The sequence below is a fragment of the Benincasa hispida genome, chromosome 7 (genome assembly GCF_027475165.1).
Source record: "Benincasa hispida cultivar pf3 chromosome 7, pf3_genome.v1.1, whole genome shotgun sequence".
Taxonomy (NCBI): domain Eukaryota; kingdom Viridiplantae; phylum Streptophyta; class Magnoliopsida; order Cucurbitales; family Cucurbitaceae; genus Benincasa; species Benincasa hispida.
The window spans coordinates 44,563,630-44,580,196 of NC_143484.1; the positions used below are offsets into that span (position 1 = coordinate 44,563,630).

Below are 16,567 nucleotides of genomic sequence, written 5' to 3' on the forward strand. Positions count from 1 at the left end.
GGATAAACCTTAAATTTAAATCCTTTTTATTGGTTGAAATTATAAATTTGGATTTTTCAAATGACTACTCCATTTTAATTTAATGTGGTGTAAATTCAATATTATTTTTGTTGATAAAATACATACTTTGTGGCAATTAAAGCTATATTTGATAATTATTTGATTTTTTTTTTTTTTTGAAAATTAAGCATATAGACACTACTTTTACCTTCAAATTTCTTCATTTATGATCTACTTTTTACCAATGGTTTAAAAAAACTAAACCATAATTTGAAAACTAAAAAAAAGTAACTTTTAAACAATTATTTTTGTTTTTTTAGAATTTAGCTAAGAATTCAACCATTATACTTAAGAAAGATACAATTCATAGTAAAAAAATGTATTGAAAATAGACTTGTTTTTAAAAAAAACAAAATTAAAAAATTAAATGATTACTAAACAAAGCCTAAATTCTACTCAGTTTAGTTTATTCTAATTTAGTTAACATGATATAGTTAACTAATATTTATTTATTTATTTATTTAAAAAAAATAGACTCATTACTCATACTTCATAGAAAAAAAAATGACTATATAAAAAAGGAAATACAAAAACCATGCATTGAATTATACTAACTATTATGGACTGTTTGAAACACTGAGATGAGATAGGATGTAGGAAATTCTGATATATGGAGAGGTCTAATGTTTGGAGAGTTCTGATCGAATATGATCGAATATATTTAAGCACTAAAATGATATACGATACACAAAAGGAAAATGACGATAAGATACGAAACACATTCCGAAAACGAGCTCACAAATCATTAAAATTGGTGAGATAAAATAATAAACCTCTAAATACTGAGATGATATAGGAGGTAGGAATATACCATCTCATGTTGGATCCACAACCCCTTAAAGTATATGATCACATAAGGATAAAATAGAAACCGAAATTTATGTTTTATTTGCAAATTATCATTGAATGAATCATATTTGAATTTATCGAATACTTATTCTTCATCTATTTCCTCTTTAATTTTCAACAAATATTTTTAATTTTCGTTTAATATTGAATTGAGCTTAAAACAAATATTAAAAGATTCGGCATATTTGAAATTGCTCATCTACAAAATTAGCCATTTTATTCCGAACAATCATTCTCAATATGTTCGATTGTAGTTAGGAAAAGTGGACTACACACAACATATATTTATAGTAACTCAACATGTAATTTTCTAAAAAAGAATTAATACATCAAACATGGACTCACTACTTGAACTCGGTAAATAAAACATCAATTAAAACCACTTCAAAGGTGTATCATATCTTCCACTCTTCAATTATTATGATAAAGAGAGAAAGAAAACTCATATAGTTTTATAATACCTAAATTAATTTTTTTCCAATGTCTAACATAAAATTACGTGGCATTTAATAGCACGTTTTTATTGAAATCGTAAAAATAAACCAAATATTACAAACATATTGCATTAAAATATATTTTATTGAAAAATCCTAACAAAAGTGGGTACCAAACAAGCCCTAAAAAAACCACCTTCTTCTTCTTCTTCTTCCTTGCGCAGCCGTTGATTTGGGAAATCACGGCGCGGCGGGTCAGGCGGCGAGTAATCGAGTGGAATTGCACCAGCGGTCGTAAGAAGGCTGAAGATTGGGCCATTCGGAGGCGGAAATTGCGTAATCTTGGAGCCAATTGGTTAAGATGAGTTCCTGATCCATCGGTGATAAAGTTCCGACGATCTGATTCACGGCTCTCTCTGTTTCGTCTTTCTCGTACCTCATCAGCGCTGGAAAAGCTAATCCGTTTCGAGCATGGCACAGCAATGGCAGCCATAGCGATAGCATTCTGAACTTTACTTCTGATCTTACCACTTCCTCTATTTCTTTGCTCATTAGCTCCCGAAACAGAGTTGCTGATTTTTCATAAACAGATCAAATTTAGTATGGATAGTTAAAATGATTGTCGCCATCTTTAAAAAAAAAAAGATTAAAATGGTAGAAGAGAGATTTATTATAAGAAAATATTTATTATTACCTGAGATTTTGACGAAGCACCACTGGATTCTAGGACTACAAGCAACGGAAACAGAGGCCAAGCCGCCGGCAAAGCTCCACTGCAACATAGCCTCATCCACCGCCCCATACTCCCGTAGCTTCTCCGTCATCCATACTAACTCCTGTCCGAGCTTCTCCACCACCACCACCTCGCTGTCGAATTCCCCCTCCACCATTCTCGTCTCCGATCTCCTACCATTCAACGGCTCTGCCTTCGGGACTATGGTACCGACGGCGCTGACGGCCAGATTAAAAAATTTGAGATACGGAGTGACGTAGGCTCCGAAGGGGAGAGCAGCGATAATCCGTGCTGGCCACGTGCCGGCTCTGTGCCGTTCTTCGATTTCCCGGGTCCGATGCAGCGAGTCGTAGAGGAGTGAGGAGGTTCGAGCGAAGGCGGCGGAAAGGGCGGCCCGGTTCACCTGCAGAAGCTCGATCTGGCCGCTTCTGGCGTTTTCTTCCATCATCTTCTCCGCCATTGCCATTGTGAATTGGTACTTCTGGCAACTAGCCGGCATCTCGTTCAATATCGCTAAGATCTTCAAATTTTAATTAAATCAATTTCGTGTTTTCAAGACCAATAGAAATGGAGTAAATTACGAAACAAATATTCTTGAACTCTTCCCTTTCTGTCAAAATCATCCCAATTCATTTTAATTTGAAATGTTATACTAAACAAAGAATGTTTCGATTGCTATTATAAAGGTTTAAAAACACTTTTTTTTAACAAAAAATTTTTTACTGCCACCTTATTTGATACATTCAGTTTCATTTAAAACTTAGGTAGTTTTTCATGTTATTATTTTGTTTTAATATGACATAATTTTTTTTATTTAATTAAATTCATTTTCTGTATTTTAAATCCATTTCTTATAATTTCCCAAACAAAAAAAAAAGAAAGAAAAAAAAGAAAGAAAAGAAACACAAAACATTCCCAAACCACGTGGATCGAACTTCTCGAAGGTGGATCCACGTGGCCAAGACCGCAAACTACAAAGAATATAAATCTGACACGTCATCCCAGCGCCGCCGTGAACTCGACACGTGGCGTAATTAGAACCATTCGTGCCGCCGCATTGCTCACATTTTCGTTTGATTACGGTCGGAACATATCTGAGAATTAAACTTCGAGGCCAAGCAAACGTTTGTGTTTATTTCTTTTTTTAAAAAATAATTGGTCAAGTTCAATCCTTAATTAAATAATCTATATTAATCTCTTTTTTCTTCTTGGAGTTTTCTAAAACAACCAATATAAACTATTCTTTATAATCCCAAGGCTTAATATTTTTCTACTTCAATGTAATCGAGCCACTTTTGAAAATTATAGTTTAATATCCTCCCTACTTAACTGGAAGATCAGATCGCATTGGTTAATTTACACAAATAAAAACAAATATATCAAAAAGAAACTTACTCCATAATTTATATATAAAAAATAATTTTTAATTTCAGATAATGTTTTGCACAGGATTTTTGAGACACATTTAATATGGACAAAAAAATGAAAAAATTCAAAAAATGAACTGGCATGAAATACAGACAAGATGAACCGAAATTCATTGAAAGGAAACTTACTAAATAGGGAAAACTAGTCATATCTCAGTAAAAAATAATAATAATAATAAAACAGCTGCCAAGGGCAGATAAAATTTTGGGACCCATTTGAAATTAATTAATTTTCAAGTGTTTAAAAATAAATTAATTAATGCTACTCTTGCTGCAATTAAAATTATGATCAATAATATAGGTGAATTTCACGTTTTTTTAAAAAAAATTTTATGAATATTATATTTTTCATAACTTAAATAAAAATCTAAAAACATAAATAAATGTTTAAAGATTAACTGGAATCTTGACTTAATTATTTTGAAATATGAATTTAGCGGTAGAAAGAATGATTATAAATTTAATTAATTTTCTTCGGAGGTGTTAATTAAAAATAAATAAATAAATTAGGGGGAAAAACTTACTTGAGAGAGAGCTCTGGTGAGAGGCTTAAAGGAGGAACCACCGAAGTCGAGAGTTTCAAAAGGAACCAAATCCAATTTAGAAAGCGAAGCCAAAGCCGAAGAACCCAACGGCGACGCCGACAACACGGAAGACGGCAGTGGCAATAGCAAAGGCGGCGAATTCCTAGACCCGCTGCCGTCGCCACCGCCACAAAAACGAGTTAAGAGCCGGCGAGAAGGGGCGAGAGCGACAGGAAACCAATCCATGACAATTCTCAGAACCCAAACCGTAAACCAGGAGGTAAGCATGAGCATGAACCGGAAATGGTCCGCCGGGCGCCATTTCCGGCCGGAAAGTTCGTTCTTAGCATTAGAGGCGACGGAGACGAGAGAATTGGCGGCGACGTTGACAGTGGACATGAAAAAGGAATTTAGAAGAGAAGAAGAAGAGGAAAAGGGCTTTCTTGATCTGTAGGCATAGGTTAAATCCAAACCATTTGCCGCCATTGAAAGGATTTTGAGGTTTTGGAAATGAAACAGAGAGCTTTAAAGTGATTGAAAACAGAGGAATTAGAATATTTATATATAGGGGATCAGAGGAGGATGTTTAATTATCTATTTTAAAAAAAAGATTACTATGAATCATTGGGTAAATATATGTCGGAACATATTTGTCCTTATTGAGTTAAGGGTTCATTGTAAGTGGACCAACAATCTTAAACTCAAAATAAATTTTTATATAACAAAATTCATTAAAGCATGTGGATTCAATCAAGTATCTTTTTAGTGTGTATAGAAAATAGATTCACGAGGTTAGTTGCAGTCTAACCTTAACGAAACGAAATAATAATATCGTTGAGTTTTCAATTTTATGTCTAATATTATTTTAGAAAATATTTCTTTTTGTACAATTCAGTCAAATGTCTAATCATAAGTTGTCAAGTGATAAACTTTTCTTTTCAAGAAAAAATTTACTTTTTTTTGTGAAAATATATTTTCTCTTTGTGATTGAAATGAATGCATAGAGATGGATATGACCTAGTATTACTTTATTAAACTTTAAAATTTATGTCAAATGGGTTTCTAAATTTAAAATGTATTTAATAAGTAGATTCTAGATATCTATACATAATACATACATAATAACTCGATTATATATTTGTTGATCTTCAGTCTCTTCAAGCGATTGAGACCAACAAAATTACAAAATTTGAATAAGTTTAGAGAATCGTAATATTAGTAAAAAAAAAAAAAAAGAAAAAAAAATCTTATTGACCACCATTTTCAGAAACATTTGTTTTACCCATTACATACAATCCTAACAATTTAAAACCTAAATTTCAAGGCAACAAAATCATATAATTCAACTCGTTAAAGCATTAACATAATTCAATTGATTATGAGCATAATTAAACTAGCAACAAGTATTTATTATCAATCTTTAAAATTAGAGGTTTGAATCTCCTATCCATATATTATCCAAAAAAACAAAAAGATTTGTAAATCTATTATATCCTATCTAATTATGCTCTTCAGTAGAATGATCCTTTAACAATCTTTGAGTACGACTTTTTGACTTTCTAATTAATATCATTAATCGTAATATTATTAGTTACTCACTTAATGTTGTTGGAGAAATACATGAGACTTATCTTTTGATTCTTCTTTTTAATCTTTGATAAAATTAAATTCTATTTTTCTCTTCTTCGTAATTAAACACCAAGTAATAATTAATATACATTATTAATTTTAAAAGTTAAACGTTGGAATTCCACTCTTAGTTTGAAGATTATTTAAATGAGGATTAAGTGAGTTAGGTTTGAATGGGGAATATTTAAGGAAAGGGAAAGGCATGTGTTTGGGTTTTTCCATAGACATCTAAGAAGGGTAAAGGCGGTAATAATAATATAATATTAGGTGTTATATATATATATATATATTCTATGTTGGAGAAAGTGCATTTTGTAATTTAGTGAAATGTCCAAAATGGCCGTTGCCTTTTTCTGCATTTTTGCAGTTTTCTTTACGCATTTTAATGCTTTGGTTCAGGTATTTCCTTATAAAGTTATACCTCAAAAATTTCATTTAAACCTTTGCACTTTCCACGCTCATTTGATTCTATGAATTTGACTTCTCTTTCTCTTCTTCAATCTAAAGAAACTATTTGTTTCGTGGATATTCAAGACTGGTATGAAATGAATATTTAAATTATTTCATTTGTTTCATAATAATATAAAATGTTAATACAACATGTTATGATTTTTGGATATATTCCTAGTAAAATCAGAAGATAATCTAGTACACAGTCACGAACGTTAAGAACAATATTGTAATACTTTGTAGAACAACACATATAAAGATATAGAACAAAATGAGAAACTCCATCTCAAAATACCTTAGACTGTCCCTAGGTATAAGCAGATTACTAAATGAACATTCAAACTCCTCTTAAGTGTGGAACTCCTTTTCACCAAAAGGTTTACTTTCCTTTGTTCCAGTGAAGCTCACTCTACTCTATGCACTCAAGATTTCCTTAAGTTAGAGAATCTATCTCTTCTTTTTATGCAAACTTGAATAGTAGTCTCTATCTAAGAATCATCGAGATATAATACTCACAGCCTTCTCCACGAAAGTAATGTTCTCCTCACAAACAACATAAATAACATTATCAAACGCAAAAGACAATCCTTACATTCAGAGTACTTATTTTTAAATAGATAGTTCTGAAAATTTAAATTCGTTTTAATTTTTCAATAGTGACCATCCAATAATTTTTTTAAAAGGATACTATCTCTATTTTTTTCCCTTTTTGATAATTTATAAGCATAATCCACTGAAATAAATATTATTAACCAATTAACTAACTTATTTTAAAGTATGTTCAAGTATTTTAAGTCTAAATCAAAATTGATATTTACAATAATTATTTTAATAACATATTCAAAACATAAACTAAAGTGTTTTAAAATTAGTATAAATGAAATTCATAAGAATAAAATATTAAATTTTTAAAGAAACTAAAATATTACATATGTTTAATTATATTAAATTAATATATAAAGGATCTAAAAATACAAAAGAGTATTATAGATAATTACATCATTCTATTTCTAAATCATTTTAATTTAGAAATTTTAGAAAACAGATGTATAAAATACTTAAAAAAGTACAAGAGTATTATTGATAATACATGATTTTAGATCATTTCGATTTAGAAATTTTAGAAAACAAAAATAGTTATCCAAGACCCCGTTTAGTAACCATTTCATTTTTTGTTGTTGGTTTTTTAAAATTAAACCTATAGACATTATTTCTACATTAAAGTTTCTTCCCTTGTTATCTGTTTTTTTAATAATGATTTAAAAAATCAAGTCAATATTTGAAAACTAAAAAAGTGGCTTTTAAATACTTGTTCTTGAATATTGGAATTTGGCTAAAAATTAAATTATTGTACTTAAGAAATATGCAAATTATTGTTAAAAAAATAATGAGAAAATAAATTTAATTTTCAAAAACTAAAAATAAAAAACGAAATGATTACCAAATGAATGTAAAACATTCCATAAATCGCTTAAATGAATCGAATTATCTAAAGACATCAAACATTTTATTATTTAGCATAAGTTTTCGATCTTCTGATTCTAAAAAACATAAGCGAGATTTGAATCCAGTCAAAGTTTCATCTGACCCATGTTCAAATATATTGAAAACTGTTAGAGAATATGCCACATCAGTTACCAAGGAAGAGTCAAGAAAACACGTCAGCTGAAGAATGTCATGTCACTAAAGTGAGTCATGAAAGATTATTCTTTTAATGCTCCAGATTTCTGTTAGGGGTGATAACAAACAAATATTCATTCTTCATGTATTGGACCATATGTCCTCATTTCATTAATTATTTATTGTATAATTTTTTAATTCTTTGAATCCCTAAGATAGGGAATAGTGTATAAATTGGGTAGGTTGCCCCTTTCCAATGTAAGAAAAGAATACGAGGAGGCAAGCGGAAAAGTCTGATCTATCGTTTAGTATTTTAGTCCTATCGTATACAATGAATAGCTAAACGATTGATTCATCGTTTAGCGTTGAGCATCCATCGTGTACAATAAAGAGGTAAACGATAGCCTCTATCACGTAGCTCCCGAATCCTATCGTGTACAACGAAGAGGTAAGCGATCATCCGTTTTACTATCGTTTAAATTCCGAGGCTCCATCGTGTAGAACGACAAGGTAAACGATAAGATACACTTTTCATCGTTTAACTTCCTGACTCTATCGTGTACAACGAAGAAGTAAACGATACCAATTCCATCCGTTTTATTTTTCTAACTTCCTTCACAAAAAAAATATTTTAACCGATTGTAGGTTTATTTGTTTTTAAAAAAAAAAAAAAAAAAAAAAAAAAAAAAAAATTAATGTGACAGTTTTCTAAGAAACCAAATTAATTTGTTTTTTCAACATTTCTCCTACTTTTTCTAAACAAACTTACGACAGTGATTTTTTTTTTAATTAATTAATTTATTTTTTTGCCGTACCTTGAGGGGATAAATGTGAGAAAATTTATGTCAACTAAGTTTATCAATTTTTTTTAAAAAATTCCTACATCTTTTGGTAACGTAAAAATAGACTAGACTTTAATTTCAGGACTTTATACATGTAAGACCCTAATTATAACTCAATGTGATATTTATGTATAAACTTTCAATTTTTTCATAAATACCATAGTGAACTTTATATTTTCAAAAAAGTAAATGATCTTTTACTATTTAATCCTTTAAATAATAAAAGAAAATAAAAAATACAAAAAAGTAAAAAAAAAATTATATCCCACCTATGCTTCATTAATGATTTTTTTAATAGTTTCATTTTCTCTCTCATCTATTCATATCTCACCCACGCTTCATCTTTTTCAAATTCTCTATCAAAATTTTCTATCTCATCTTTTTGTTGTTGTCTCCCTCCCTCCGTTCACCCTGCCACCATTGGCAAAGCGTCCGCCAAGATCTAGTGGCTGCCTCCCTCCATTTGGGCCACTAACTAACTATCGTCACATTTCTCATATCTCGTTGTGAGTTTCTTCCTTAGATCTCGCCGTCGTGGGTTTCTTCCTCAGATCTCCCTCTCTTTTCTCCTTCCTCCTCCCTTTCTTGTCTCCTTCTCGGCAGTGTGAGTTGCAGGTGGCTGGCGACGAGAGACGGACGACGTGGAGCGAATCTTCCGATGCTAGGCGAGCAGATCCGATGCATCTTCTGACGTGTGGCGAGCAAATCTGGCGCAGGACAATTTTTCCAGCGTGGGGTGATTTTTTCAGCGTAGGCAAGCAGAACCGACACGAGGTTATTTTTCTAGTGTGGGGCGAGTAGATCCAATACGGGATGAATCGACTGTGTGGGGGTCTGGATGATGACGGTCGATGGTGATATATAAGGTGGTATATATATATATATATATTACTTCTCAATATAAGGTGATTTTTTTATATATACTGGGACATATATCTTCAACTTTTATTGATACTTTCTTTATTATGATATATACATTAATATATATAACATTAAGTTCATTTGTGATCTATATATATTCGTTTCCAATTTTACTAGTATATTTCATATATTGTTTATAATATTTGCAAACATGTAAGGCAAAAATTCTAACGTATATTTAAAAATAATCACGACTTTAAACTATGGTATATATATATAAATCACTTTACTAGTATATTTAAAAATACGTAATATTTAAAATATTTTACTATTTTACTAGTATATTTCATATATTGGTTTGAGTATTTGCAATCTAAAATATTGTTCCAAGATATAGAGACATACATATTAGAGTAACGAGATATCGATACCTAATTAGAAGTGCATATATATCATAATACTTGGGATATATACGTCAAATAACAATGAAATATATTGACATACATATCAAAACATCAAAGAAATACATCACTAGAATACTTATGATATATACATCAAATCAACAACGGAAACTTACATAATATATATAATATCTGTTAGAATATTTCCAAATTAACAATGAATTACATTACATAATATAGAAATTAATTGGAGTTTTTATTTATTTAGATCTTATGTATTGCAATATATACAAATTTTGATTGATTGAAATTTCTGATTACTTAAATGGATATATATATATATATATATATATATATATATATATATACTGTAAATAAAATTTATGGTATATACTACAGTTTATGTTGAACATATATTACATTATACGGTGATTTATGTAAAAAAAATTGAATCAATCTCTAATTTATATACTATGATACATTTTATATATTTGTTAGAATATTGTCAAGTACCTAACATATTTTAAATAACCTAAAAAAACCGATATGTAAAACAGAGAAAATAGAAAATAAAATTTCATTAAATACATTCTTTCTCCAATTAAATTAAATAAATAGAAAAATCTCAACAAATAGATGCAAATTTTAACTAAATAAATGCATTTTCTCTCTCCATTTGAAAATATTAAAAAAACATATTAAATACATTTTCTTTCTCCATAATAAATAAATTTCTCTCTCAATCATTAAAAAAACTTCATAAATTGAAAAATTAGAAATAAAAATAATAAAAAAAATGCAAATTTGTCCAAAAATAATACTAATCGAAAAAAATTCAATTTTAAAAACATTTTTTAAATATACGACTTAAAAGATAATATTTTATGTAAAAATCTCTTAATTTTCATGCGTTGGGACTATTTTTGCACCTTCATTGGAAAAAGATGTGAGAAAAATCCGATCATTCTTTAAAAAAAAAAATTTGAGTTCTTTTCTTGCATCTTGTTGTGAGAAAATTTATAACAACCATGTTGGCGTACAAATGTCCAGGCTACAGGTCGAACTTCTCTTATCTAAAGATTATGTTCGAATGCAAGAAAACACTCACACTAATATGATGGAGTCTGATATACTTTAATACTTAAGTTAGTATACAAAATATTCAATCACACACAAAATAGAGACTACTTACAAAGTCCATCGACTAACATTAGCTTGAAATGTGTGTAATATCAATGATGTCGGTAAAGATATAGCCCCCAAAGTCGTAGAGTTCTAGTTGGGTAAGCTGGACTCCATTATTACCCTTTGGTGAAAGAAAACAAGCCCAAGTAGACTGTGTCTTTGGGCTTAGGCCAAGTCGTGGACCTGGGCATGCCTTGATGGACCCCAACAACCCGCTTAGCCTGTAAACAAGCACTTAATATTATAAGCCAGGTATTGTAATGTAGGGGCTGTTTTCAATTATTTAGCCGACTTCCAAGGACCAAATCCCCCATCCATGGTGCTTCCTCCACACGGAATATTCTCACAGGATGCAACAAAATATCTCACTTCCTCTTGTCTTATCATTAAATATCTTCCTTCCGCTTTTTCAGGACCATCTCACAACTATTTCTTCTCTTCTCTCTTATCCTTTTGAGAAAAAAAACAAAGTTAGGAAGATGAGCGCCTCATGGCTTCCTCTGTACACACCCACAAGACAGTATCCAATTCAAAGAAGGTTGGAACCGTACATTCCTTCCACTTCCAGAAAGCTTCATGGCAACACTTTGTCATGTAGGGCAGCTTCTTCTATTACAGACTTTGATCTTTATGATCTTCTCGGCATCGACAACACTGCCAATCCATCACGGATTAAGGCCGCCTACCGTGCGCTCCAAAAGCACTGCCACCCTGACATTGCCGGTCCTGCTGGCCACGACATGGCCATCATTCTTAATGAAGCATATTCTGTTCTGTCAGATCCTTGTTCTAGGCTGGCTTATGATAAGGTTAGAAATAGGTAACATACTATCGTAATTCGTGCACAATTTGTTTCAACAAACTACGGTTTTTGACATGAGAATTGTTCCATAGGAGCAAGCAAAAATGGCAGAACTTCGAGGTTACACAGGGAAGCCAGTTTATTCGGTGTGGTTGGGATCAGAAAGTGAACAAAGGGCGGTTTTTGTGGATGAAGTGAAATGTATTGGCTGTTTGAAATGTGCTTTATTTGCTGGGAAAACATTTGCTGTTGAATCTGTGTATGGGAGAGCTAGAGTTGTGGCTCAATGGGCTGACCCTGAATATAAAGTTATGGAGGCTATTGAAGCTTGCCCAGTTGACTGCATTTCGTGAGTTGTGTTTATGTTTCAAAGTTCCTCTGTCTCCATCTCCTGATTTGCTTATAAATTTCTTCTTTTTCTTGGTAAATTCAACACAGGATGGTGGAAAGGACAGACTTGGCAGCCTTAGAGTTTTTAATGTCGAAGCAACCACGTGGGAACGTAAGAGTTGGAATGGGGAATGCAGCAGGCGAAAGAGTGTCGAACATCTTCACTGACGTGAAGAAGTTCCAAATCAGATTCAATGAGGCTATGGAGAAAGCTACAAAAGAACAATCTAAGGTTAGACTCAGATACACTAATGGCAATAGTTCAATAATTGATGATACCTTTCCTTCCTTAATGGCTTAGTAAGATCATCAAGTTATATGATGATTGTTTTACAGGGAGCAACCTTTGAGAGTGAAGCACAGTTGGCTGCAATTCAGGCTATCAGATCAATCTCAAATTGGCTATTTTGGCAGACAGCCACACCAGCTGGACCTGGATCGAAACACGGACAAAACCTGGCACGGAGTGCTAGCAAATTCACACCCGAAATTAACAGACTTCAGGCTGCTGTTACTGCAAGGAAACAAGTTAGAGAAAAAGCAGAAGACAGAAATAGAACTACAGCAAAATACCTATACAAGGATGACTATTGGGTTCCAACCACCTTTGCACTTCCAGCCTCAACTCAATCTCAAAACAACACAATCTCAAAGCCAAGAGTGGAGACCAAACCTACTAAAGAATCAGGAGAACTTGGGTTTGACGTTGGTGATGGTGGTCATGTTAGTCTCATGAGATTGGCATTACCAGTTTCGATATCGATAGTAGCAACTACTATAATTCAGCAAATGGTGGAAAATGATGGTGCCAGCGGCTTAAAGGAACACGCCGCAGGTTCTATGGCTTTAGACTTAGTTAACAGTCGCTGGATGCAGGTGATGCTAACAGGAGTCACTTGGTATATCATTGGAATGGCAGTGTTGGGAATGGTAGGAATGATTGCAAGAAAGTTTAGGCCTTGAGAATTACACATATAGTAAATTCCTCTAAAAGACGGAAGTTTCATGTATAGCTATAGTTGTACAATTATAAAAATGGAAAAACACATGGATATGTGATCGCAAATGACAGAATTAAGAAGCGAAGTGTGTATTAAACAGAGTTATATGCCATTCAAGCATAATGTCATATAGTACAGATTTTCAAGATGCAATTACTTAAATTTAAAACCAATAAGAGCTTGCACAAGCAGCAAAACGTCTTAGTAGCGATATTTGGTTGAATAATCCTTAGGTGCAATGACCAAACCACGGCCTTTTCTTGCTCCACGATAAACTGTTTCAATAATATCAATGAACTCTTGTTTATCCTTGAGTGCCCAATTTATCTTATTGTTGTTCCCAGTACCAAGATCAATCATTATGTGCTTGTTTCTAAAGAAGAACATAACAGTGGAAGGATCATACAATTCATACATTGTGTTGAAATCAGGAACTTCTGTGATATCCACAAGGTATATTACTGCAAAGTTCTTAATCGTCTCTGCAACTGAGGCCAACACTTCATCCATCTACGTTAAAACACATATCAATCAGAAAAAAGCATCTAAAAGATGATAAAGAATCATACTTGCAATAGAAGATAATGGAGAAGCGAGCACACACAAAAGGAGATATGATAAAGGTTAAAAATCACTTTTAGCTCCTAAACTTTGATAGAAGTAACAATTTAGTCCCTATACTTCCAACTTTGTAACGATTTAATCCCTTAACTTTACTATGTAACAATTTAATACTTATCGTTTCAAATTTGTAACGATTAGTCCCTACCAAAAGTGTTCTTTAACCTAGGATAAATTACAAATGAAGAGTAGATTTTATTACAAGTATTATCATTTTTAATAAAATGCTAAGCTTCTATTAAGAATAAATGAAAGATTAAAGAATACACCTCAAGAAAAGTTCAACAACTCTAAGAAAAGGGCTCCAGTTAAACAAAAATAAGACCTGAAGGATAGTTACAAATGAAATGGAAACAGAAATCAAGGTATGAAATCTAACAAAGGATCATACCTCACTCACCGAATGCTTTACTCTAACAATCCTAGAACTGCACAAGAAATTGAAATTTTGCACTCATCCAAGTTAGGAAAAATTCACCAATACTAATCTTAAGAAGTCTGATCAATTCAAGCAAGCAAATATTCAAAGCTCTAACCCAGATGAGAAAAATACACAAAAAGAAAGGAAAGAAAGAAAGAAATAAGAAAAACATTGACCAACCAAGACATCAAAACTTGAAGAACTAAAACAAGTGACTTGTTTTGTGAAATGAAAAGGCATAACAGAACAAATTCAGTTGCACTAGAAACAAGAAGAAGAATAAGGGAGTTGAGAGAGATATACACAAAGAATTCTTCAGCCCAAATCATAGGAGGTTGAAGGACGGAAAATGGGCTCCAGGATTTCTTCAGTCTGTTTTATTCCTATTCACCAGTAATTTAGTCAACAATTTTAACCGAAATTGTTGCAATTATACACATTACAAACAAAGATTAAACTACAAGTATACTCATTTTTAATGAGCCGATTTCTTTTACTTCTGCTACCAAAATCCATCTAAGGGGGGAAAAAGTTAAAAGTAAGAATGTTGTAGAGTAGAATTTAGATTAATTTTATAATTATTTTGACTTTCTGTAAATAATTTCTACAACTGGGTTAGATGTGTTTAAGTCCATAAAATTTAAAGCTAAAGGTTAGCTTTAATTTCCGAATTTTTAGGTTTGTACTGAATAAATCCTTGAACTATAAAATGTCTAATAGGTTCTAAAGATAATCAATTTTTTTAAATAAATAATTGATGTATTGGAATTTCATATTTAAAAGAATTTTAAAGAAAATATTGAAAAGGTAAAAAACATATTAAACGAAAAATTAAAAATTAAAAATTTCATAATCTATTGCACAAAAAATTGAAATGGAAAGTAGATCATTATAAAATTTAGGAACTTATTGAAAGGTTAAAAGCCTACTAGACAGAACAAATGGGCATGAACTCAATCCTTAGGAACTAAAACTTGGTCTCTTTACTTTACAAAGAAATTTGATTTCTAATCAGTTCTATTGATCTACTTGGGTAAAAATTTTAACCAAATTTTAGAGACAATATCAATTTATGCTTTAGGGTTATATCAATTTAAACTCTTAACTAATAATTGTATCATTGATAAATCGATATTTGAAGAAGTCTACGCACATTTAAAAAATACCTGCATTATTTTTAAATAATGGTCTAAATTGATATGCTTACCGAGGATTTAAATTTTTAATTGATAAACTCCCACCAAGTTTAGGAATTTAATTGTTATTTGTCTTAAATTTTAAACAGTGAAATATCATTATTAAATTCTAGAAACTAAATTTTTATAGACTAAATTAAGTTTAAGGGAAGGTATTTTTTAATCAAATTAAAACGTGAGGTTGAACTAAAAAGTAAAAACTAAAAAATGGAATGAATACCAAGAAAATAATAATTTAACAAAAATGAAACAATTAGATATGGCGTCGTCTTTCATTCCTCTCTGCAAAAATGAATGAGAGAAAAGTTTCTGAGACTTCATAATTCGGCATAAAAAGAAGAAGAAAATCCTCCTCCTCTGAATTACGATCGCCGAAGAGAATCGGAATCGGCAAAAATTGAAAAAGAAATGCAAAAGAAAGAGAAATCGAAAGAAGAAGAGTTAGAGATTGAAAATGAGGTTACCTGCATACAAGTGTCGTCCCAATCATGGCCGAAGCGGATGATGACGACGCGTTCTTCTTCAGCGAGAATGGCTTGATCCACAGCCCATCCTGAGTGCAGATGTGGTAGAAGGTACGACATCTCCAAACCCTAATTTCTCCCGATTCTCTCTCCCTGTTCTTTTCTTTCTTTCTCTGAGAATGAAGGAACTTTCGCTCTGAGTTTTAAACGGAAAACATTTCTACGGCGACTGGCCGAAGAAGCCTCTAGAACAACATGGAAACTGCCTAAAGCTACCCATGCTTCCAATCTAATCACTCCACGTGTTACTTTTTTTCTTCTTTCCAATTCTACCCTTTGAGAATACTGTATAATTTTGGGCTTTCTCCATAAATAATATTAATTGTATGGCTAGTTGCACAAATAACAATCAGACCTAAAATAATAAAAAATTATATAATAAAGATAAATATATTAGGGATATAGTACAAAATTAGTGTCATATACCATTGATAGCAGCTCGAGGGAGGAACTATGGCAGGAGTGGATTGGATCTCGGTCTGAGAGACGGTAGGAGAAAGTCAGTCCGCTCAGTCTGATTTGGCTCACTGGCAGAGACAACACCCTAAAAGAGGGAAGGGATAGCTATATAGGTAAATGACTAAAGAGCTCACACGC

The 16,567-nt window shown here is 31.8% G+C and overlaps 3 protein-coding genes across 8 annotated transcripts; 1 reads left to right on the forward strand and 2 right to left on the reverse strand.

Annotated features, from left to right (window-relative positions):
* Positions 1 to 1,409: 1,409 nt before the first annotated feature.
* On the reverse strand, positions 1,410 to 4,566 carry LOC120081928 (BTB/POZ domain protein). Its single transcript, XM_039037111.2, has 3 exons — positions 4,028 to 4,566; positions 2,038 to 2,596; positions 1,410 to 1,915 (listed from the first exon to the last, which is right to left on the reverse strand). Exons 1-3 carry the CDS (start codon positions 4,511 to 4,513, stop codon positions 1,599 to 1,601), a joined length of 1,362 nt encoding a protein of 453 aa, XP_038893039.1. The 5' UTR covers positions 4,514 to 4,566; the 3' UTR covers positions 1,410 to 1,598.
* Positions 4,567 to 11,280: 6,714 nt separating this feature from the next.
* Positions 11,281 to 13,361, forward strand: LOC120081491 (DNAJ heat shock N-terminal domain-containing protein). Its single transcript, XM_039036427.2, has 4 exons — positions 11,281 to 11,824; positions 11,910 to 12,166; positions 12,256 to 12,439; positions 12,544 to 13,361. Exons 1-4 carry the CDS (start codon positions 11,366 to 11,368, stop codon positions 13,168 to 13,170), a joined length of 1,527 nt encoding a protein of 508 aa, XP_038892355.1. The 5' UTR covers positions 11,281 to 11,365; the 3' UTR covers positions 13,171 to 13,361.
* LOC120081492 (thioredoxin-like protein YLS8) lies at positions 13,264 to 16,156 on the reverse strand. 6 transcript variants are annotated; one of them, XM_039036431.2, is made up of 4 exons: positions 15,911 to 16,156; positions 14,554 to 14,633; positions 14,221 to 14,257; positions 13,264 to 13,718 (listed from the first exon to the last, which is right to left on the reverse strand). In XM_039036431.2, the coding sequence occupies exons 2-4, from the start codon at positions 14,577 to 14,579 to the stop codon at positions 13,410 to 13,412; spliced, it is 372 nt and encodes a 123-aa protein (XP_038892359.1). In that variant the 5' UTR covers positions 14,580 to 14,633; positions 15,911 to 16,156; the 3' UTR covers positions 13,264 to 13,409. The 6 variants fall into 6 exon arrangements, with proteins under 6 accessions (XP_038892359.1, XP_038892357.1, XP_038892360.1 ...); XM_039036429.2 differs by having other exon boundaries at positions 14,554 to 14,622; positions 15,911 to 16,145; XM_039036432.2 differs by lacking the exon at positions 14,554 to 14,633 and having other exon boundaries at positions 15,911 to 16,154.
* Positions 16,157 to 16,567: the final 411 nt, after the last annotated feature.